The 24,511-nt window shown below is 41.8% G+C and overlaps 1 protein-coding gene across 2 annotated transcripts in view; it reads left to right on the forward strand.

Moving 5' to 3' along the window:
* The window catches only part of LOC309615324 (transcription elongation factor A protein 1), a 61,022-nt gene that overhangs the window by 21,807 nt on the left and 14,704 nt on the right, over positions 1-24,511 (forward strand). The window contains exons 1-4 of one of the 2 annotated variants that reach the window (XM_082364791.1): positions 6,214-6,455; positions 14,710-14,772; positions 19,556-19,661; positions 24,085-24,172. In XM_082364791.1, the coding sequence (XP_082220917.1) occupies positions 6,393-6,455; positions 14,710-14,772; positions 19,556-19,661; positions 24,085-24,172 (320 nt within the window). In that variant the 5' untranslated portion in view covers positions 6,214-6,392. Of the gene's footprint in view, positions 1-6,213; positions 6,456-14,709; positions 14,773-19,555; positions 19,662-24,084; positions 24,173-24,511 lie in introns of those variants that run through there. The other variant, XM_082364793.1, reaches the window with a different exon arrangement.

Genomic DNA, 24,511 nt, shown 5'->3' on the forward strand with positions numbered 1-24,511 from the left:
AACTGGAAAAAAGTCTGACTGCCAGGAAGCGATGGGGAAGCTTGTCTGTTCTGGCTTGGGCTCCGAGTGAGAGAGAAGGGAGCTCTTCACTTGAATTTGTTTAACCAGAAGCTTGCCCTCATAGATATTTGGATTTTGAATTTATACTATTAATGTGGCCTGGAAACACATAAGCTTCTAAGTTAATATCAACAATTTCCTTGGGGACTTCCCTGGCAGTGCAGTGGTTAGGCCTCGGCACTTTCACTGCTGGGCTTGGGTTCGATCCCTGGTCGGGGAATTAAGATCCAGCATGCTGCAAGGCGAGGCAAAAAAAAAAAAAAGAATTTCCTCAGACTGGCTCTGCCCCTCGGGCACCTGGAAGAGGCAAACAGATTCTTTTTATTTGTTTATTTATTTAGGCGGGCTTCTCATTTCGGTGACTTATCTTGTTGCAGAGCACGGGCTCTAGGCATGTGGGCTCCGTAGTTGTGGCGCATGGGCTCAGTAGTTGTGGCTCACGGGCTTAGTTGCTCCACAGCACGTGGGATCTTCCCGGACCAGGGCTCGAACCCGTGTCCCCTGCACTGGCAGGCGGATTCTTAACCACTGTGCCACCAGGGAAGTCCCCAAACAGATTCTTTATGGAGAGTGACATTCTGAACCCAGGCTGGTTAATTTAGCCCTGCCAAAAGTGAGCTCAACACCCCCAAAGGATGAAGCCTATGAGAAAACTACCTACACAGGAACAGGAGGTGACACAAAAGGTAAAGGGATCATTGGGCTCTCAGGAACTTTAAGGGGATAGATGGTATGAGAGAGTTAACCAACCAGAGAAAAGAACAGACAAGTGAGAAGAAGGACACAGTATCAGAAAATGCAGCTTTGGGGACACGGGTTCGAGCCCTGGTCAGGGAAGATCCCACATGCCACGGAGCAACTAAGCCACAACTACTGAGCCTGCGCTCTAGAGCCCACGTGCCAACTACTGAACCCCGCGCGCCTAGAGCCCGTGCTCCGCAACAAGAGAAGCCACCGCGATGAGAAGCCCACGCACCACAACGAAGAGTAGCCCCCGCTCGCTGCAACTAGAGAAAGCCTGCGCGCAGCAACGAAGACCCAACGCAGCCAAAAACAAATAAATAAATAAATTTATATTAAAAAAAGAAAATGCAGCTTTGAAAAAGAAACGTCTAGAAGTGAAAAATAACCACTCAAGTGAAAAATCTTAATGGAGAAGCATTATTTATGATGGTAAAATATTTGAAACAACCCAACGTGGGATAAAAGTGGACCAGCTAAATAAACTGCCCTCCACCTACACAATGGATTGTTACACTGCTATAAAAAAAGAATGAGGATGCTCTGTATTAATTTGGGAAGGATTTAGAATACATTATTGATGAAGAAATAATGTAAAAAACACAGGGGAGGAAATAAGACCATATATTTGACTTGGCTAGAATTTGCATTAAAAGAAAACCTCCAATGCGAGGAGGATGCAAAGGAGAATCTCATAAAAGTGGTTATGGATCGGGGAACAGATGAGGCAGGTAAGGAAAGGAGGGGAGCAGGCCGGCCTTGGATGTGCTTTTTCTATTCTTCAGATTTTTTACTGTGGTAAAATGTAACAAAATTTACAGTTTTAACCACTTTAAAATTATACAGTTCAGTAGCATTAATTACATCCACATTGTTGTGCAACCGTCACCACCATCCACCTCCAGAACTTTATCAACTTCCCAAACTGAAACCCCATACTCCTTGTTCTTCAGATTTTTGAGTTGTAATATCTGACCTACAAAAAATATTCAAATGGATGAATTAAACTGCATATTAGGGACTTCCCTGGTGGTCCAGGGGTTAAGACGCCACGCTCCCACCACGGGGGCCTGGGTTCGATCCCTGGTCAGGGAACTAGATCCCACATGCTGCAGCTAAAGATCCCTCATGCTGCAACTAAGACCTGGCGCAGTCAAATAAATAAATATTAAAAAAAAACAACAACTGCATATTAGACACAACAGACGTGTATGTGTGTGAAATTGTGTATGAAAGAAAGCTCTGAGGAATTTACTCAGAAGAAATCCCAGCAAGCAAAAGGGGAGGGTAAGAGACTAGAAAAGTAAAATTAAGAGGTCCAATATAAAGTTTAATGGAAGTTGCAGGAGAGAAGAGAATGGGAGAGAAGCAATACATGAAGATAAAATGACTGACATTTTTCCAGACTTCAGGAAAGGTAAGAAATCTCAGGTTCAGGAAGAAAAATGAGTTACTAACAGGATAAATAAACTAAGTCCCTAAAGAGACATTTCATGGTGCAAAGCAAAACTGCATACCATAGAAAAAGATCTTAATAGCAACCAGAGAGAGCCTGCTTTCACTGTCACACAGCATACTTAAGAAAAACACCACCAGAGGTCAGAAGATAATGGAATAACATCAAAGTGGGAGAGAAAAGGACAATTGGGAACTTCTACAGAGGTCAAACTCATTTCACAGTGAGGGCAAAAGAAAACCACTTTGACATAGAAAGTTTATGAGAAAAAGAATACTGACAGAACTGTTAAAAGGTGTTCTTTCAGAAAAAAAATGAGCCAGAGGAAAGGAGAGATGCAAAGAATGGGGAAAGAGTGGTAAACATTTGGGTAACTAAACAAGCACCGACTGCATGAAACTAATACTAACTTGGGAGCTGAAACACGACAAAAATGGAGTACCTGCCAAAACCAGTTGTATTTTATATACTAGCAAGGAACATGTAAAACCAAAATTTAAAATACAATACTACTTATTATTGCCCAAAAGAAAAAATACCTAAGTGTAAACCTAACAAATCATGTATAGGATATGGAGGCTGAAAACTACAAAATGCTGATGAAAGACATCAAAGAAGATGTAAATAAATGGAGACAAACATCGTGTTCATGGATTGGAGGACTCAGTATAGTAAAGATGTTACTTCTCCCCAAATGGATAGAAAACTTAATGCAATACCTCTCAGAATCCCAGCAAGATTCTTGTAGCTATACACAAGATTATCCTAAAATTTATATGGAAAGGCGAAGAAACCAGAATAGATTAAACAGTATTGAAAAAGAAGAAAGTGGGAGAAATCCATTGGATTTCAAGACTTACTATACAGTGACAGAAATCGAAACTATGTGGTATTGGCAGAGAGAGACACATAGATGAACAAGATAAAGCAGAAATAGCCCCACACAAGCACAGCCAAATGGTTTTGGACAAAGGTACAAAAGCAATTAAACGAAGGAATGATAGTCTTTCAACAAATGGTGCTGAAGCAACTGGACATCCAAAGCCAAAGAAATGAACCTTGAACTAGACCTCATACCTTATACAGAAGTTAACTTAAAATGGATCATAGACTTAAACATCAAATATAAAACTATAAAACTTACAGAAGAAAACCCAGTAGAAAATCTTCAGGATCTAGGGCTTGAAGTGTTTCTAAATAAGACAGCAAAAGTATAATACCTCAAAGAAAAAAATTAATTGGACTTCCTCAAAATCTAAAACTTTGGCTCTTTCAAAGACCCTGTTAAGAGGATGAAAAGACAAATTAAGACCGGGAGAAAATATCTACAAACCACATACCCACATAATCCAGTACCTATAATATATAAAGAACTCTCAAAACTCAACAGTTAAAAAAAAATCCAATTAGAAAATAGGCAAAAAAACATGAAGAGATACTCACTGAAGAGGCTACATGGATGGTAATCGAGCAGATGAAAATACATTCAACATCGCTAAACCATTAGGGAAGTGAAAAATTAAAACCAAAATGAAATATCACTATATACTTATTAGAACAGCTAAAATAGAAAATAATGTCAATGCCAAATGCTGGTGAGGATGCAGAAAAATTGAGCTTTATTTCATCCCCACCCCTACAAGTTTGAAAGCTACATATCGTTGTATTCTTTTTTACTTAGCCTTACATTGTGAAAATTTAATCTAAATGGAATGACTATTTCTCATCTATTTTCCGAAAATAGGAGAACCATAGAATATTTCAACTTCTGTCATCCCTCCCATTGTATATAAGAAACCCACAACTTTCCTTTTGAAGCATTCATAGACTGACAGGGAATTATAAAGATAGTACAGAGAGGTCCTGTGTACACTTCACCCAGTTTTCTCCATTGGTTACATCTTACATATGTAAGATGAACAGAGCCTAAGAAATCTGTGGGAACCCATCAAGTATATGACATACACATCATGGAGTCCTAGGAGAGAAGAGAGAGGCAGCAAGAATATTTGAAGGAACGACGGCAAATCTCTCCCCCCACCCAAATTTTGATACCGTTACCACCAGATTTGTACTACGGTTCCACTATCTCCACATCCTTGTCAACACTTGTTTTTATCCATACTTTAATTCTAACCATCCTAGTGGATGTGAAATGGTATCTCATGCAGCTTTAATTTGCATTTCCCTAATAACTGATTGTGTTGAGCATATTTTAATGTGCTTGTTGGCCATTTATACATCTGGAGAAATGTCTAGGCCTTAGCCCAACTTTTAACCAGGTTGTCTTTTTGTTGTTGAGTTTTAAGACTGCTTTATATGTCCAGGACACTAGGTTCTTATCAGATATGATTTGCAAATATTGTTTCCCATTTGGTGGGCTGTCTTTTCTCCTCTTGATAGCAATCTTTGATGTGCAAACCTGTTTAATTTTATCAAAGTCCAGTTTATCTGTTTCCTTTTGTTCCTTGTACTTTTGGTGTCATACCTAAAAATTGCGAAATCCAAGGTCATGAAGATTTATCATTGCCATTTTAACAAAATTAAGTGTTTCCAGGTTGCCTCTTGTAAGCTCTGTAAAACTAACTCTTGCCCCCAACACCCCTGGAAAAGTGTGCCACTGCTTGTGAGGCAAGGTACTCCCCAACCCATGGATTGTTTTCCTTTGGATAAAGCACATCAGACTCACCGCTAAATTGTTTCAGTTTTGTCATTTGGCAGTGTTACGTGTATTTTACCACAGTGAAAGTATAGTAAGCTGATTCTTTGGAAAAAAAACAAAAATGACAATTATTAGAGTAAATGTACAAAACTGCAAACATAAATGGCGATTTGTACATACTCATTAACTGATGCATCAAGTGGACAACAAACTGAGGTATAAGTATTTGAACAGTAAAATTAATTTCGGGCTAATGGGCCCACATAGAACTTCACATCTGCCGTTATAGAATACACATTCTTTTTCAGGACATATAAAATATTTATAAAAATTGATAAAACAAATCTCAGTAAATACCTTAGAACCAGTAACTTTGCAATCGCATATTTTCACTGCAATTTAAGTTGGGAATCAATAATAAAAAGACAATTTTAAGATGAAAATAAATAAATAAATAAAAAGGGACATGGTTCAAGTTACTCTTTCCCCCAAATAACTGAGGTAGAACAAAACCTGACATCATAGTATAGAAAAAACATTATTAGGTGGTGAATTTTGACTAATGATGGTTAAATTGGGTGTGGGGATAGGTCTGCAAACTGCACGAGATGGTAGTCAAGGGCGTTAATTGGGCAAAGACCTATTGAAGGAGCCTATACTCTCCAGTATTGATCATTTCAATTCTCCACCTTGGCTTTATGTTGTTAGTCATAACCCTTTAGGACGTCAACTTCCTCACTGACCTTCAGAGCAGGAGAGATGCCTTCATTAACTTCTTTGATGAGAATGTTACTGTCAACTATTACTCAACTGTATTCAAGGTACTGCGTCCAACATTCTGAGTCAGGAAACAAACAAGACTGGGTCTCCGGCTTTACGGCGCTTACAAACGACTTTAAAGAGGAAGCGCTTACAATGGTCACATTCCTACGATAAAGGCCTATTTAGGGGGATGGGTAATCTGATTTCCAGGCAGCCGTCGACGGCGGGGAAAATGCTGGGGTTCCGACTGACTGCAAAAGCCGCCCACGTTCCAGCGTCCAAAGCCGCCGGGCTCGGCGCCCCGGGGCTCTCTGCGGGCGCCACAGCCCGGGGAAGGGGGACCGGGAGACGGGGAACGGGGAACAGGGGGCGGGGCGGGGCCGGAGGGAGCGCGCGCAAAGCTCGGCCGCGCCGCCCGCCCACTTTCACGACAGCCGGGGAAGGCCTGCGGCCCGGCGGGCTTGTTGCCCGGCTGGTCGGCTGTCGATTGGAGGCCCCTGCTCGGCGCGCGCGGAGCTCGATTGGCGCTGCCTGAGGGGGAGGAGCGCCGCTGCCGCCGCCGCCGCCGCCGCCGCGGGCTCCGTGAGTGAGGAAGCGCTTCGGTCAGGCCTGCTGAGGGCCGTTGCCGACGCCTGGGCTCACCCGCCTCCCCGCCAGCTCCGCTCGCTTCCCGTCCCCCGCGGCCCGGCGCGGGGCAGGCCTGCCGGGGCCATGGAGGACGAGGTGGTCCGCATTGCCAAGAAGATGGACAAGATGGTGCAGAAGAAGAACGCGGTGAGCGCGGCGGGCGGCGCGGGCCGGAGGGAGGCCGGGCGGCGGGCGGGGGCCAGTCGGCCTGAGGGGGCTCCGGGCCGCGGTGAGCGCGGCGGGTGCCGCGTGACGGCGGCGAGGCCCGCGCTCTGGGGAGGGGGTCCTGGGGAGAGGGGGGGGCTTCGTGTCCCGCGGCCGCGTCCCGGGCAGAGGTTCTGGGGGGCTTCGTGTCCCGCGGCCGCGTCCCGGGCAGAGGTTCTGGGGGGCTTCGTGTCCCGCGGCCGCGTCCCGGGCAGAGGTTCTGGGGGGCGTCCTGTCCCGCGGCCGCGTCCCGGGGAGAGGGTCCTGGGGGGGGGGTCCCGGGGAGGGCGTCCGGTCCCGCGGCCACCGGCGCTGGGACCCGCCCTGGGCGCCCGAGGCCCCTCGTGATGAGCGCAGCCCGGTAAACTCCATCGAGGCGTCCTCCTCGTTATTTTAAACGTGACGGTGGCAAAGCCTCACTGGTTTAGCTGGAGAGTGCAGAGAGCCCTCCCTGTTTGAAAGAATTGGTTCTCTTTCCCGGGCTCATCGGCCAGCAGCGAGAAAACAACATCAAACAGAGGTTTGTGATCAGTTTTAGACGTGAAACTGTTAAAGCAAAACGTGAATTTCCTGGATCTTATATTTGAGGAAGGCTGAACATTCCCTTGATAGTCTCAACTACCCTGCATGTTTGCTTAGCAATTAAAAAAGGTGAATTACTCCAGTGTACTTGGCAAGTTGCTAAACTTTTTTGAAAAAGTGGATCTTGTTAGGCCGGGGAGTGCGGGGAGCTGTGTTTAAGGCGCTGCCGCCGACGAGGCCGTGCTGCCGGCTGGATTTGGACACATGTCGTTGCTGGTCCGCTCTCAGTGGCTTGCGGTTGCTACCGGTGGCGTGTTCTGTTACTGATAACGTGTGCACGTGAACGTGTTCTCCTGTGGTTTGTATGAGGTGCTCCTGTTTCTGCATTTCTGTCCACCTGTGTGGGCCACTCTCAGTCCCTTGCTTCCGAGTCGTCTGTTTTCCGCTAAACTTCTGAAATTCTAAGTCCAACGAATGTGAAGGAGAGAAGGGCTGCTCTGGTTTGCACAGCACTTTGGAGCTACAAAGCGTCTGTGCAGAATTCTTTGGGGACTCACGACAGCTGTGTTGCATTCATTTTACAGAATAAGAAACTGAGTCAGACCAAGCAGGTCACCTCCGTAAATGAGGTGTGCGTTGTGGATTAAGCCAGGACCCGAGTTTTCTTCTGGGCAGCATGCAGAAGTAGTGTTAAACACCGAATTCGTAAGGCCTCAGACTTGGTGTGCGCCTCTGTTCCTGTAACAGGTGCATTGCCCGGCGTGCAATTTCATACCCTGTTCATCTGTATTTGCAATTTTGGCTTTTTAAAGTATTTCCTGTTTGTTTTCTGTTCCAGACGTTGCCTGTGCCACTTATTTTTTCTGTTGGTACAGGCCTTTCATTCCTCACTGCGAGTGGTGAGTTCTGTATATTTGATGGGCTGAACGTTTCTGTTATTCTGTTTAAACTGGCAAGTTTTTTTTCTTTGCCTAGAGAACCCTAGACTCCCCTAGTAGAAGCTGGCTCCTAGGGAAAAAGGCCGTTTCTTGGGTAATTTTTTTTTTGAACTCAGGCTGTAAAATGTGTACCTTTTAATCATCTAGTGCACTAGGTGTTTTTGTTTGTTTCCTTTCCTTGAAATAGACGTTTCCTAGAAATGAGGAATTCCTTAGTGAGCAGGTATGGAGAAGACCAGTTTGTATTTATCTGCAGTTCTCAAATTATAAACACATAATGAATGCGTCAGCAGGAGAATGAGGATAAGCTCCGCAGATAATCCTCAAGTCTCATTTTTCTTCTCAAATCTTATATTTCTAGTAGTGCAGAACTTTACCAGTATAAAAACTTGCCCCCCCAAAAGAAAGGTAAAATTGACTGGCTCTTTTACTTTTTTTTCCTTCTCTCTTTTCCTGTCTGTCTTACAGAAATTCAAATAGGCAAATGAAATAGAGAAAGGGAAATGGTCTGAATGACTCTCCCTCCCTGCCCTCCAGAGCACATCAGCGGCCCATAAATAGTTTTTTAAGTGTGCAGTAAGTTAACAGAAGTCATTCTGGGGGTTTTAGGACTATGGTAGATTTGTTTCTCTTCTCTGTGTGTCTGGTTTCCAGATTTTCTCTGTGAGTTATTTTTTATATTATTTTGATACTGTGAAAAAGTAAACTTTGCTTGAAAAGTAATAGTTATCCTCTGAATTGAACTTTAAGTGCTGTTATTAGATATTGTTTTAATAAAACCGTAGGTGTCACTTTTAAGTAATAATAAAACAGCTACCATTTATTGAGCTATTACTCTGAGCTAGGCATTCTACTAAGTTACCTACTTTATCTCATTTATTCCTCAGTTTATTGAGATAAGTACTATCTCTATTCTAAAAATGAGGAAATGAAGTATTTAGAAAGTTAAGTGAATTGTTTTAAGCCTAATAGCTACAAAGAGGCCAAATGAAGATGTGAATCTAAATCTATTTTGCTTCAAAGCCAGTACTACTCTGTTCAACTACAGCATCTCTAGGAGACCCTTGCATCTGTATCTGAACCTTGCCTGGGTACAGTTGTACGACCAGGGCACTTGCTGTCATGGGGCAGACGGGCTTCCCTAAATATCCCAACAATATCTTGACCTGGTACTACCCAGGGTGTTGCCTCACGTGTGTACTTGATCTTAAACAGTACACACTTTGAGGCCATGATGAACCACGTGAATTAGTGCCAAATTTTCAGGTATTAGCTTTTTTTTTTTAATAATGTATTTTTAAAATTTTATTTATGTATTCATTTTTGGCTGCATTGGGTCTTCACTGCTGTGCGTGGGCTTTCTCTAGTTGCAGCGAGCGGAGGCTGCTCTTCGTTGTGGTGCGCGGGTTTCTCATTGCGGTGGCTTTTCTTGTTGCGGAGCACCGGCTCTAGGCGCGTGGGCTTCAGTATTTGTGGCGTGTGGGCTCAGTAGTTGTGGCTCGCAGGCTCTAGAACGCAGGCTCAGTAGTTGTGGCGCACGGGCTTAGTTGCTCCGCAGCATGTGGGATCCTCCCGGACCAGGATCGAACCTGTGTCCCCTGCATCAGCAGGCGGATTCTTAACCACTGCGCCACCAGGGAAGCCCCAGGGTATTAGCTGTTTTTTACATAGCTTTTTTCTTGTCAATCTGACTTTATCAGTAAGCAAGTCTTTGACTCCTAATCTTGGTTCAAATCCTGGCTCTTCTGAACTTTAGCTGTGTGATCTTAGGCAAGCTTCTTAACATCTCTAAAATGTTTTTCTTGGTAGTAAATTGGAGATAGTTTAGTAAAGATTAGATGAATATGAAATTGTTGGCAGTGCCTAGGATATGGTAAAGGCTAAAAAAACTTCTGGGTTATCTTTGTAAAGGATTTATAGCACTAGACTGTAGAAAGAGGAGTCAGGTGAGAGCGTAGAATTTTCAAGCTCACGGACACATTTTGTGGGATGTTGAGGTTTGTGTATTTTTTCTGCACTGAAGGCTCAGGGCTGAGTAGAATTAAATTGCAGAGAGAGAAACTGAAACTAGGTGTTAGAATTTCCTAGGAGCAGGGATACCTGAAATATGTACATTTCTAAGTCTTTATTGTACCTGGGTTAGAAAGAAAACTTTGGTTTCCATATCAGGGTTAGATTAATTAGCATAAATTGAAATTTAGAATGACTGCACAATTTTTTATAACAGCTTTATTTAGCTGTACATTACAGTTCACCCTTTTAAAGTACACAATTCAGTGGTTTTTAATATATTTGCAGATTTGTGCAGCTATCACCACTATCTAATTTTAGAACATTTTCATCACTCCAGATAGAAACTGTCCATTAAGTAACCACCATATCTACCCCAACCACTAATCTACTTTAATAAAATAAAAATAAAAGCTTTTATTTTTAAATTTTTATTTATTCATTTTTTGGCCACGCTGCGTGGCTTGCAGGATCTTCATTCCCTCACCAGGGATTAAACCCAGGCCACTGCAGTGGAAGCACTGAGTCTTAACCACTGGACCGCCAGGGAATTCCCACAAGCTTTTAATTTTTATGAAGTTGAATTTATATATTTTTTCTATTGTTGCTTGTGCTTTTGGTGTAGAATAACTACAAATTTGAGGCGACATAGTAAATTTATATTTCCTAGTTTATAGTGATGTTGCTGAGCTGTAACTCACATATTTATAATTTGTTTCCTTTTTAAAAAAATAAGTAGCATCTTAATTTTTTAGACCTTAAAATCTCATCATAATTCTTAGTAAGAATTGTTTTTGAGTTGATTGGGCTTAAATAATGCTCTCTTAAAATGCTGGCTTTATGGCTCTTTGAGAATATTGTTATGGTAGAAACAGATAATTTTTATATCTTTTATACCTCTTATCAACCATCTCCTCTGTTAGGCACTCTAGATTGATACTTCATATGTGTTACATTACCTCATTTGACCATTTTAACTACTCAAGGTTGGCGTGTTATGCTCATGTACATATAAAGAAGCTGAAGCTTGAGAAGGCCAAGTAACATTCCCCATATCTTATAATTTGGAAATGACAGAACATGGATTTGAATCTAGATCAGTCATATACTTGTAGCCCGTGTTCTCAACTGTATATTCCATGTTGCTCCTTCTCTCTTACGTCCCTTTGAAGAGAAGGATTTTTGTATCCTGTACAGTCTTGTATATACTGGGTTTTCAGTATACATTTTATAAAAGTACTTCTTTCTGATGACAGGTAGGAGTACCACCTATGTCATATGGTAGTGTGGTAGCTATTTATTTTTTAGCCAGTACTATGAACTAAATTTGACTCTGGAAGTTAAGGTAGAATCTTTCTTTCTCTTGCATCATTGTCTATAGGAGATGCTGCAATCTAGTAGACTTGACCTTTAGAGGCAGGTGATGATTGGGGACTGTTTGGTAATGCTGTTCATCGGAGTTCACAGAGCAGAACTGCCACGGGGGTTGGGGGAGGGGTTATGGCATGGAAAGAGCAGTGGTGTAAGGGTCAGGAAACTGGATTCTTGTCCCTTTACATTACCCATCAGTGTGGCCTCGGGCAAGTCACTTACCTTCTCTGAGTTTAAGGTTTTTTTCTTGTATAATTGAGGGTTTGAAGCAGATGCTGAAAGGTTTCTGCCTATTTTTGAATTCGCTGAGGTCAGAAAGGGTTTCTGTTGTGCTCATTGCTGTGTCCTCAGCACAGAGCAGAGCTTGGCACATGGTGCTAGTTGGGTATTTGTTGAGAGGCAATAAGTGTCCTTTGACAGAATGGGGTAAATCTCACCTTTTCTAGTTAGTAATCATGTGACCTTGTGCAAGTTTCTTAACTTAACCTGGGCTTTAATTTCCTCCTCTGTAAAACGGGGACGATAAGATTCCCTGCTTCCGTAGGGTTTATTGTAAAGATGAAATGAGATACTGCGTGTAAAGTGTTTAACACAGCGCTTGGCACACAATGACACTCAAAAGCTTTTGTCACTGAATTAATATACGATCATCTCTTTTTTGCCCTTTCACTCACCCAGATCGTGAAAGTTGTTTATTTCTTTTTTTATAAATTTATTTATTTGTTTATTTTTGCCTGCATTGGGTCTTCGTTGCTGCGCGCGGGCTTTCTCTAGTTCCGGTGAGCGGGGGCTACTCTTTGTTGCAGTGCTTGGGCATCTCATCGCGGTGGCTTCTCTTGCTGCAGAGCATGGGCTCTAGGCACGCGGGCTTCAGTAGTTGTGGTGCGTGGGCTCAGTAGTTGTGGCTTGTGGGCTCTAGAGCGCAGGCTCAGTAGTTGTGGCGCATGGGCTTAGTTGCTCCGTGGCATGTGGGATCTTCCAGGACCAGGGCTCGAACCCGTGTCCCCTGCATTGGCAGGCGGATTCTTAACCACTGCGCCACCAGGGAAGTCCTATCTTCCTTTTTAATTGATCCTAGGTCAGAAATCCTTCAGAAAGACCATGGAGACATGGGTAGAAGAAAAACATCTATGGTAGATAAGGATACAGGCCCACAGTCTCGCCATCAAAACCTTTAGAGTCTGATATATTTGAGAATTCCAAATTTTTCAGGTTTATAAAGATGATGTAGTACAAACATCATATATTTCATGATATCCTCAGTGAGATCTGGGCAGTTCCCAGTAATCAGATATTAGCATTTCTGTAGTGAAATGCAGCATTTTCGCATTAAGTGGGGTAAGTAGAACATAAATAGCTTTATGCATCTGTTGAGATGGGATGTTGCTGCCAAGCGAGTTTACTGAAGATCTGTGAGAAATGAGAAGTCTTGGTTTTCAAGGGATTTTGGTTTGGGGATTTGCAGATACGGGATTGAAGATACTCGCTCACAAAAATGTCGTGCCTATACAAATTCTTGATTAATAGTAAATTTAAAATCAGTGTTTTATTTTTTAACAACTCTAATGTTTTACTATTTTTAGTTGCTTCTAAAGAAAAATTATGGAATTTTATGATCAGAAGGAATCTGTAAGCAATGGATCATTAACATCCTTCCTTCATAATAGTCTGTTTCATAATTTCTTTTGAACTTAAGTTTTTATTTATGAGGTACTGGGTTAAATTAAAATGATGTCTCTGTTTGTTGCCAGAAGAAAAGTTAATACTGTTTTATTCTCTACAGCCAAGTCTGTCTGTCAGCTTTAAATGGAAAAATTATCTGACTGGAAACCTCTGCTTGATTTTAAATTTAAGAAATGTACTGATACCATGAGGTTCCATGCTTGTTTCTTCCTTTGGGGTGCGTATGAGGGATGTGTTGCAGGGCTTTCTGTTTTCCCTGGGTGTGCTGTGTTTCACTGCTTCGTAGGGTGCTCGTTTTCATATTTTAACATTTCAGAAAGCAGAATGAGTTACACATGTTGCTGGCCAGATGGCCGTTGGGATGTACTTTCACAGGCGGAGCATCAAACCCAGCATTGACATTTGCGGAACGGGTGTCGGTGGCTTGGAAGCAAATCTGAGAGAGTAGTGGCGTGCTCTTCGACCCTCGAGGGACCAAATGGTAGCAGAGAAGCGGGGGCGAAGGCAGTGAGCCCCGCGCACCTCAGTGCCCACAGAGAGCTAGTGGCTCTGAGCTCTTTTATGGATTCTTTTGTGAAGTGTTGTGTTACTAGTGTTTCGATAACAACTCTTTGTGGACTAAACAGATATTATTGAATCTGAGTCAGTAAACAGTTTATAAGCATTAGACTCTGAGTGCAACGTAGTTTTAGAACCGCCTTAGCCAGTTTTGATTATATTTTTCTTTTTCTGTATGTAAATGGTGATACATGATAAAAATTCCAAGTCTAAGAGAATTGCAAAAGTAAAAAGAGGTGATAAAAAAGTTTTCCATAGTTTAATAGTTTTTTTGTTAGTGGTATGTAGAATAATGATTTGTCCAAATATAGTACATTAAGTCACTATTAGACTAAACGAAATATGACTGATTAAGTGGATGTATTAGAGGAGCTGAAATATGGCCGATGGAATGAATATCAGATTGGAACGTTGGCCACAAGCTGCAGGTGGCGCTGTTGCTTCTCCCCTTTTAACCTTAGCGCTCTCCATAAAGCTTCCAGGTTTGTTCCGTCTTCCTCAGCTACGTGGGAGCCTTTGATTCTAGGTGGCACCTGGCAGTGGACAGGCCTGCGAGCTTCACGCAGATCTTAACTGTGGATTTCCTTTCAGAATTTGCTTTTTACTGCTTTGCAAGAATCAGGTAGACAGCAGTGTTCTTGTGCCTGAGCAGCGAGGTACAGCGGCCTCGTGAGGGTTCCAGGGAAGTGATGCCCCTCTCGAATGCTGGAGGTGCTGCGGCATCCTGGGGACCCTCCCCTCCGCCGCCACTCCCACGTCCCCAGGCAGCTGCCCTCCATGAGTTTCGGGGTGTGTTGTGCCACCACAGTAAGAAACATTTTATGTTTGTAATTGGGGCACATATAGACAAATACTGCTGAAAGTAAACTTTCACAAAACAACACTTACGTGTGGTTATAACCCAGTAAATGCATTTTATGATCCTCTAGTGAGTCGCAACCCCTGTTTGGAAAACTCTTTCTCTCTCTCTCTCATCTATATATCTATATACCATTCTCCTCACATGAATAAGTGAGCCCTAGTGAATTGTAGATAGGAAAATATAAATTTAGATCTCTAGTTACTCCTTGCTTTACTATCTGGGAAATTCAATTTGAAATTATTTTATTTTACAGGCTGGAGCATTGGATTTACTGAAGGAGCTTAAGAATATTCCCATGACCTTGGAATTATTACAGGTATGTGCTAATATGTATCATAATTTTTGAATAGGTATTTTTGTATTTTCCTGTTATGGTGAAACATTATTAACTTTCGTTTTTTTAAGATCGTAACATAAATCAGTAGTCTACTAAGTTACCATTGTAGAAAAATGTTGCCTTTCTCAGGAAGAATAAAACATACCCTCTGAGGTTGACAGTAGGAGTGAAACTCACTATGAAAGGAAATTGGACTCTTGGCCCTGACTTGACGTCCCAAGATTTCCCTTTCTGGATCTGCGGTCGCCAGCTGTGCTGCGTGAAGCTGGCCTGAGGGTGAGGGTGCAAGGGTCGCTCGCTCTTCTCCCTCTCTCAGCGCCGGCCTGCCCTGTGCACAGTCGGGTGTCTGGTCGTCATTGTGTAGAGTCATTACTCAAGTCTTAATGTTGCAGCAGGACTAAAACATAAAAATACAACTTTAACACAAGTCAGAATGTTAAAAAGGAAACTGAATTGTGAGATGAATCTGGCTATTTTCTACTACACATTTCTTATTATCCATGAGTGCCGCCTTTGATATTTCCATTCCATTAAGTCAGAATTTAGGGAAGGGTGACAGGGGTGTGTACGTGGTTGAGGAAAAAAAAATCACATGTATTTTCACTAACATCTAACTGAAATCGAGCATTTCTTTCAATTATGAAGGCAGTCAACCACAGTTGAATTAGTATTTATGACTAACTGAAAGAAATCACAGATATTTTAACCTCATGTTGTAGATATACGTGTTATAGATATGTTGACGTGTGTTTTTGCCCGTTATTATGGTAGCTCTTATATGTTATGCTAGATCTTATTTAATGTTTTGATAAAGGAGCATGTGTATTACTGTATCACATTTAAGAAAACATTTTGTAACTTTATATAACTGCTTTTCTTTGTAATCCTATGTATTTAATCCATTTTGAAAGCATTCTGAGGAGGAGTCCATAAGCTTCAGTTTACCAAAGGGATCCATGGTGGGGAAAAAAGGTTAAGAATGCCTCCTCTAAGAATAGAACCAAGAGGAGAAAGGAAGCAAGCCATTAAGTCCTGTCTTCTCAGTTCAGATATCCTGTCCAAGGATCTGCAGGTCTGGCAAATCAGTTCTGAGAATGACCTTGAGTTTGTGTCAGTACCTCACCACCTAGTGTGGCCTTATCCTAGCAGTTCTGTGTGGGGATAATCACATCGAAAACAACAGTAACCTCAGTGTTTGTTTAAGAGATGTGTAGTTTTATAGAGGGTGTGGAGTTTGGGTAGGGTTATCATTTGTAATACACTTTGATTTTTTTATATGCTTCAATCCTTGGAAAGTTTATGTATTTATATAACAAACATTTGAGTTTTTATTAGGATTAGAAATTGTGTTGGGGTTATAAAGATGAATAAAATATGGTCTTTCCCCCTCATTGAGCTTAAAGTCTAGTAGAGGAAAACTGCTACGTAAACAAACAGAAAGGTATAGTTGCCCGGATAGAAGTCTGTATAGGATTTACAGTAAGTCCCCTACATAAGAAAGAGTTCCGTTCTGAGAGCTCATTCATAAGTCTAATTTGTTTGTAAGTCCCACAAAGTTAGCCTAGGTACCCAACCAATACAATTGGCTATATTGTACTGTACTGTAATAGGTTTATAATACTTCTCACACAAATAATACATAAAAAAAAAAACACAAAAAATAAAACATTTTTAATCTTACAGTACAGTACCTTGAAAAGTACAGTAGCGCAGTACAACAGCTGGCATCCAGGGGCTGGCATCGAGTGAACAGGCAGGAAGAGTTACTGACTGGAGGAGGGAGAGGAGGTGGGAGATGGTAGAGCTGAAGGATGGTCAGCAATAGGAGACGGAGGGCAAGCTGCAATGTCACTCACACCTGACGCTGATGGCACAGGTTCTGGGTCCTTGCTGGATTCAATTCTATCTACCCTCTTGAAAAAACGGTCCAGTGATGTTTGGGTAGTAGCTCTTTTTTTCTCGTCATAGATGACATGGTAGCACTGGATTGCATTCTGAACGGCCTCTGCAACCTTCGTGTACCATTCTACGTTTGGGTCCTGTGCCTCAAAAACTAACAGTGCCTCCTCAAATAGAACTAACTTATGTGATTGGACATGCGAACACCCGTTCGCATCTTTGCAAGTTCGCAACTTGAAGGTTTGTATGTGGGGGATTTATTGTATTTGTTATAGGTAGGGCAAGAAAGAAGCACAAAGAAGTTTACTTCTTAATCTGATTACTTAACCTGGGAGGCTCAGGAAAGCCTTCATATGGTGATAAAGTGTAAACTGAGTCTCAAAACATGAATAGGTTCTCCCTAGGCAGATAGGACCGGGAAGGGTGTTCCAGCAGAGAAGGCAGGATGTGGAAGCAGCACGACATGTTCAGGTGGAGGAAGTGCGGCACAGGGCTGCAGCTGCGGTCCTGAGAGCGCCCTGCCTGGCGGCGTGGCGCGGGGGGCGCGTGCCCAGGCTGGCACGGAGGAAGGGTCGGGCAGCTTGTGGACTGACGCAGGTACTCAGGGAGCAGTGATGAGGGCCTGAGCTGAGGGCGTAGCAGTGGGAGCGGAGAGAAGGGGTACTTGTTATTGAGGGACAACCTACAAGAATTGGTAGCCGACCAGGTCGGGGGGGGTGAAGGAGAAGGTGGAGTTTAGGATGATTGAGGTGTTTGCCATGGTGACTGGGTAGATGGTGCCATTTTACAGTAAAGCAAAATTCAAGAAAACCTAATGTGGTGGGGTTGGGATGGGAAGGAAATAAAGGTGGAAGGGTAAAGAGATAAAGGATAATTTTGGATCCATTGGGTTTTGAGATGCCTGTGAAACAGATGTAGATTCTGCTATGTAGCTGAGTTTATATCCTAGAGCAGTGCTGTCAGATAGCTTCATAGTCCTTTCCTCTTTCTACTTTCTTCTGCTCTTCCCAAAATACCTCCTAAAAGGAAGAAACAAACTTACTCAAATAATCTTAGTGTTTCACTCTACCTCCACAGCCTCGTTTCTTATTATTCTTGACCGGACAATCTCTCCCTTAAGTGAGCATGTTTATTACAGACCCCTGTGTTCTCCTTATGGGTTTTCTTAGGTTTTAAGCAGAGCTTAGGTTTGGTCTCTTTAGTGATCAGAACATTCTGTGATAATTAAAAAGCAGTCACCCTACAGCACACGGTTTGTTCATAATCTCCTTATACCTTTGCTCGCCTCTGACCACCTCCTAAAGTCCCATTTTCTTTGCCAATCCATGTTGATCCCAAGCTCCAGAACTGTATTAGTGACTCAAGTTATTTCCTCCACTCATTCCAAAATTGGGTTTTCTTCTAGGCGGGGGTCGGGTGCTGGGGAAGGAGGGACGCCACGGGCATCGGGGCGGTAGCAGTCAGCACGTTAGCGGCATCCTGTGGGGCAGCGCGGAGACCACGCGACTGAGCTGTGCCGTACGCCCAGGCCCCTGCCTCTGGAAGGTTTTCTACATTGAAGTGCCTGCCACACCAGCTAACAAAGTAGTGTTTTAGAGAAGTTCTAAAACATTCTAAAGTTCTAAAAGTCTTTTCTTCACTGAAAAAAGTTCTGAGAACATACTATTTTCTACAGGGAAGAAGCCACTTTCTGTGGGAAAAAAATCCCCAAAACACTAATCTCAAATCATCTTGGGGTTTTAGAGCCATGAGTCCCCTGTGTCTCTCTGCTGTGGAACCTTCATCCGCCTTGCTCAGCTCTCCAAGAGAGAACACAGGGCACTCCAGCCAGACACACATTCTAGATTCTTCAGCAACTGTCCCGATTCTCTTCGTTGAGTACATTGAATAATTTAAAAGGAAATCTTAAGGACCCATTTATTTCTCAACCTTAAAGTTTATAGCAGGGGTTCCCTTCTCTTTTTTTTTTTTCTCACTAACAATTCCTTTTGTTATTTTTTTCTTCCATATCCATATTTTGAAAGATTGTCTACTGACAACCTGAACTTACTAAATAATTTACCATTTTTTATTTATCATCCATAATTGGCCTGTCATAGCCTTTGTGTTCTTTAAGCACAATTTGAAAACTGTTGATGTGTTGGAAAGAACATGGACTTCGGAGGTGACAGACCTGGATTAAAATCCAGTTTTCCAAGTTAGTAGTGGTGTGATGCTGGGCAGTTACTTATTGATACTTCCGGTCTGTTCATCTTTAAAAACAGGGATAATGATCTCGACTTTAAAGGGCTGTTAGGAAGGGTAATGAATATGGATGCTCCCAGCATAACGCCGGGCACGTAGTGTCGCCACAAGTCAGATTATCTGTGTGTGTTCTGTGACGTCCATTCCTAATATCTGTGATTATGTGCTGGTGTTAGACCTATGTGGGTGGTGGTATTTGTTTGGGTGTCCTTATAAGTTGCAACAGGTGGTGTACAGAGTAATCTGTAGGAGAATGTAGAGAAGCAAAGTGCGTGTGTTAGCCGTGGTTGCATCAGCCTGCCTTGTGTACAAACACAGACACTTTATCTTCTGTTCTTCTCTTGTGGGAAAGACTGATTTCGTTTTGCTAGTTAACCAGCCTTACTTTAGCAGCAAGTCACATGCTGGCAGGTCTCAGTGATGAGAACCTTGATGCGTCTGATGTTTGATTTGAAGATGTCTGTGTCTTAAGTCTACAGTCTACCACTAAAAGAATTCAGATAATTGATTTTTTTTTCTGTTCTAAAATGGAAACAGGCATCTGGGAAAGAAGAAAAGGAAACAATGAATTGCCTGAAATAAAAGCGCTTATACGTATTTTTTTGTCATTGCCTTGCAGTCCACAAGAATCGGAATGTCAGTGAATGCTATTCGCAAGCAGAGCACAGATGAAGAAGTTACATCTTTAGCAAAGTCCCTCATCAAATCCTGGAAAAAGTTATTAGGTATAATAGAGCTTCCATTACATATATTTATGATGTTCGGGTTTCTTCAGACATTGGGTTGTTGAATTTTTTTTCTCTTAATGAATATAGATGTTTTGAAATCAGTGCCTTATAATACGGGAGGGGGCTTTAGTCTGACTTCCTTGAGGGTTCTACTTTTTAAACTAGTCAGATTTAGCTTTCTTGTTTTTCAACACTTAAAACTGAATTGCCTCTTTAAGAAGAAAATTTTCCTCTAAGGGGAAGGTGTGACACTTTTGGCAAAGGTTTTTGAAATAGTTTTCTAACTTACAGAAAATTTGCAAGAATAATAAAAATAACTCAACGTGTCCTTTTTCTAGATCATTAATTTTTAACATTTGTCATATTTGTTTTGTCATATTCTCTCTCCTCTGTATGTATATACTCTCACACACACATTATTTTTTCTGAACCATTTGTGAATAGGTTGCCGCTGTCATGCTTTATTTACTCTTTAGTACTTAAGTGTGTGTGTTCTTGGAACAAGTTTATTTTCTTATGTAATCATAATACAGGAAATTCAGGAAATTTAACATTGGTGCAGTACCTTACTCTGCAGTGCATGTTGCAGTTTTGTCAGTTGTCCCAGTAACCACTCTTCCAGCTTTTCTCTCCTCCCGAACAGGACCTAGTCCAGGGCCATGTAATCTAGTCTGCCAATGTGGAATAGTTCTTTTAGTACATTGACTTTTGAAGAACGCACGCCCCCTCTCCCCTCCCCCCTTTGTGGTTGTGTGTGGGTTTTTGTTTCTTTGTTTGTTTTGTTTTTTTGGTCTGCACAGCGCAGCTTGTGGGATCTTAGTTCCCTGACCAGTGATTGAACCCAGGCCCATGGCAGTGAAAACGCGGAGTCCTAACCACTGGACCACCAGCGAATTCCCCGCTTTGTTTTTAATAACATGTTCCTTATTTGGGCTTTCTCTGGCATTTTCTCATGACTAGATCTGGTTGCGCATCCACAGTTGAGGCACTGCATACGTGTGTTGTGTCTTTCCCAGGTATCGCGTGCAGAGGCAGGGTGGTGTTAAGGTTGAGACCCAGGCGAGGTGTGCACTGCATCGTTATGATTTTTCCTCTTGTGTCTAGTAGGAGTTCTGTGGCGGTCACTTTAAGACCCTCAAACCGTCTTGCTCCCCATCGGACCTTCCCCCCCGCCCCCCCGTTTAGTACCCACTGATTGTGGCCGAAACCACCCTTTACAGTGACAGTGGCAAAGTTATGATTTTCTAGCTTTTCTACTTCTTCAGTATTTATATATCATCATTCTATAAGAAAGAACCCTCCTTTTACCTCCCAGTTCTTTTTCTATTATTAGTGTGGGCACGTGGATTCTTATTCTATATAATGGATTATAATCCATTACTGCTCATATTTATTTTGGTATTTACACTGTCCCAGCTTTGACCTGTGGGCACCCCTTCAGACTGTCTCCTGTGTCCCTTTGACAAGCTCCCTTCAGTTGTGTGTGTTTTTTTTTTTTTTATCTCTTTCTTACACTCTGGCATCACAAAATATGTTGGACTTATCTAACCCAGCCCTGGAATGAGCCATTTCCCTAGCAGTTATCAGCCTTATATGGAAGAGAAAATAGAAAAAGTGAAGCTTTTAAAATTTCATAGACAGCAATAGTAATAATAAAAGACTTATTACTTACAAGAGCTTGGAAACTAGGAGCCAAAAATTGTAAAGCCTATAAAATTTAGAAAGTCTAATCTTAAGAAAACTAATGTAATATATGATCCTGTATTGGATTCCTAACCAGAAAGAAACATTGCTATAAAGATCATTATTGGGATAATTGGCAGAATTTTATAAGGTCAGTGGGTAGGTAAACGATCTTGTATCATTGCTGGATCTACTTACGGTGATTATATACATGAATTTCTTTATTCTTAGGGAATTCATAGTGAAGTATTTAGGGATAAGGGAGCATAGTATCTGCTACTTATTTTCAGATGGTTCAAAAGAGATGTCTTTGTGCACACAGTGGTGCGTGTGAGTGTGTATGTGTTTGCACATGCGTGTGTATGTACGTGGCAGGGGGTGGAGGATGAATGAGCGAGGAAGGAAGCGTGCCAAAATGTTAACAGTCGGGGGGGGCGGTCTGAGTAAAGCTGTTTGTAATGTTCTTATAACATCTGTGCAACTGTCAAGTTCTTTCCGAATAAAAAGCTTTTTAAAAAAGGCTGATCTTTAAAGACAGACTGAAACTCTGTATTTCATTTAAATTTTAAATTAATTCCACATTAAAATTAAATAATAATTAAAATTAGCAACAGAAAGTTGATTAAGGACCATATATGTACATTTTTATTTCTGGAAAGAATGGTTTACGTTTTGTGGGAGAAAAGAGTGGACATTGCAGTTATGTTCATTTAATCTTAAAGAAGTTTTACTCTTGTATACTTATTGGAGGTATCTAATATCAGTACAAGTTCCTCTTTAAAAATGTTATTTATCCTAAAAGATTTACATGTTCATTAAATAAAATTTGGAGAGTTGGAGGAGGGAAAAATCCTTATTAAATCCCTCTCTAAATACAACTGTCAGTTAATATCTTGTATTTCTCCTCTTTTTCCTCCTGGTGCATGAATTTTGCTTCAACTATAATTTTACTTATGCTGTGTATACTTATTTATATTGTCTTTTTAGTGAAATTTTTTTGTATTTTTCCATCATCGTAGCTCATTTTTATTGGCTTCAGAATAATCTACTGGGTGATGAATATCTCTCTGTTTAAAGCTTTTTCTTTAGATTGTTAGCTAGATTTCTGGAAGATCTACTACTGCTTCTAGGTGGCACAGTTTTGAATACTTAAGATATGCCAAGCATTGACCTGTATTAGTGCACTTAGTTCTCCTGACGATCCGGTGCGCTCAGTGCTATTGTAACCCGCATTTGGTGATGAGGCACCGGAGGCACTGAGAGATGAGGCACCTTGTGCGCAGTTGGATTGGTGGTGAGTCGCCAGGGTGGGATGTGATCTGCAGACAGTCTGAGCCCAGAGCTAGAGCACTTCCCCGGGGTCCTGCTGTATTACCCACGGCACTCTGTTCATGACTGGTCATACCTCTACTGCCCTGCCTTCTCAGAGGACTGCCCCAGTACACACTGCACTAGAGCTGCTTTACTGCTCCCCCATCACTGGACCCCTGTTAGTATCGCCTGGTTATATCACCTCTCCGAAGCTTTCTACCTGTTACTTTGGGAATACGTCTTAGTCCTTGCTATATTCTGTAATGTCATTATTGATCTTTGTTTTCTACCTCACAATACTGTAGCGTCTTTAGGCCTTCCAGGGGAATTATAGAATAAAGGGGGCAATAAAATTGGTGTGTGAGAACTGACGTGTGTCATAGGGACTTGAATTGTGTTTCAGGTTTGGTCACCCTAACATTTACAAGTGAAGTTCTAGAATTGTGATTGGGACCATTCTGGGTCAGTCAGCGTCATCCAGGTTGGTGTATTAGGTCATCTGGTGACACTCATGCCTCACCGCCAGAGATGTGGATGGCATGATTTGGGATGGGAGCTTGAGCACAAGGACAGGCTTAGAGTTGCCTAGGTGGTCCTGCCACACAGTTGAATGTTTGTTCTTCTGTATCCTGTACAGAGGGATGTGGAGAATGGAATTATTTATGTAGCTCTTATTTATGTAGCTCATGTAGGGATCAAAATGTAGATCAAAGTGGGTTACACAGTAGATCCAACAATTTTCTGAACCTAACTTCAAGGCTGTTTTGGTTGATTTAAACATGAATGTTTCTTTTCAGTGCTGAACTATTGCCTTGACCCAACCTATTTTACGTACTTTATTTCCCCATGTCTAATTGCTCATTTCCTTCAGTCTTAAAGCTTTTGCTTTATTAGTATTAATTATCTGTATTAGTTTACAGATTATTTAAGGTAGAGGAGGTGCTGGGTAGGCGTAACTAATAATCCTGAGGTATATTCTTTGAAAATGTTGTTTACTATCCCTGAAATATTTATTTGTATTTTGAGTACCACCTCAAACTTTTTGACTTCATGAAAAATTATCAAAACGATATTGCTGTATATGCTTTGCACTTTCAGTTTTTTAAACGACAGTGCTAATGTTTTTCCATATTCTTTCCTTCCCTTGTTCTGAATACTTTTCTCCCTTTTATGTTACCACTGGCGTATGAATTTATGGTTCCCCCCCGATGAAGGAGTTTATTTGGGAGTGCCGGCTGAGCACCCACGCACATATGCTAATAGAAGAGCTTGCATAAGCTTCATTTACTTGCGGAAAACTTAGGATTCTAGCGGGGGCTTTTTTGGTTGCATAAATAGCTTGATAACATGTAGCAGTCCCATGTTTTGTTTTGTCTTGTTTTGTTTAAACAAGTGCTGACAACTCAGGAATTTCATAAATTTTCAGATGGACCAGCAACAGATAAAGACTCTGAAGAAAAGAAAAAAGATACTGCAGTTACATCACAGAATAGCCCTGAAGCAAGAGAAGAAAGGTATTTCACTTTATGGAAACTCATTTATGTTGAAAGTCATAGTTTTACTTGACCGTCACTTCCTCCATGGTCTTATGATCCCATGTCTGTACTCCTCTTTCTTTTTTCCAGTCACACGGAATCAGTATAAATGTATATAGCCAAATATCTAAGGTTTCTTATAAGATTTCTTGGTAATTTAAAAGAGAGTTAGAAGATACTACGAAAAAGAGAAATGATTTACATTGCACTTGGCGAGTGTAGTTGGATGGGCCCTGGGGTGGCACTGGGAGAGCTGGGAGTGGGGGGACTGACTAGGTGACTAGGGTTCATGTGGTTACTTCCTTTATTTGCCACATT

This window comes from Balaenoptera borealis (genome assembly GCF_965194805.1).
Source record: "Balaenoptera borealis genome assembly, chromosome: 17".
NCBI classification, from domain to species: Eukaryota; Metazoa; Chordata; class Mammalia; order Artiodactyla; family Balaenopteridae; genus Balaenoptera; species Balaenoptera borealis.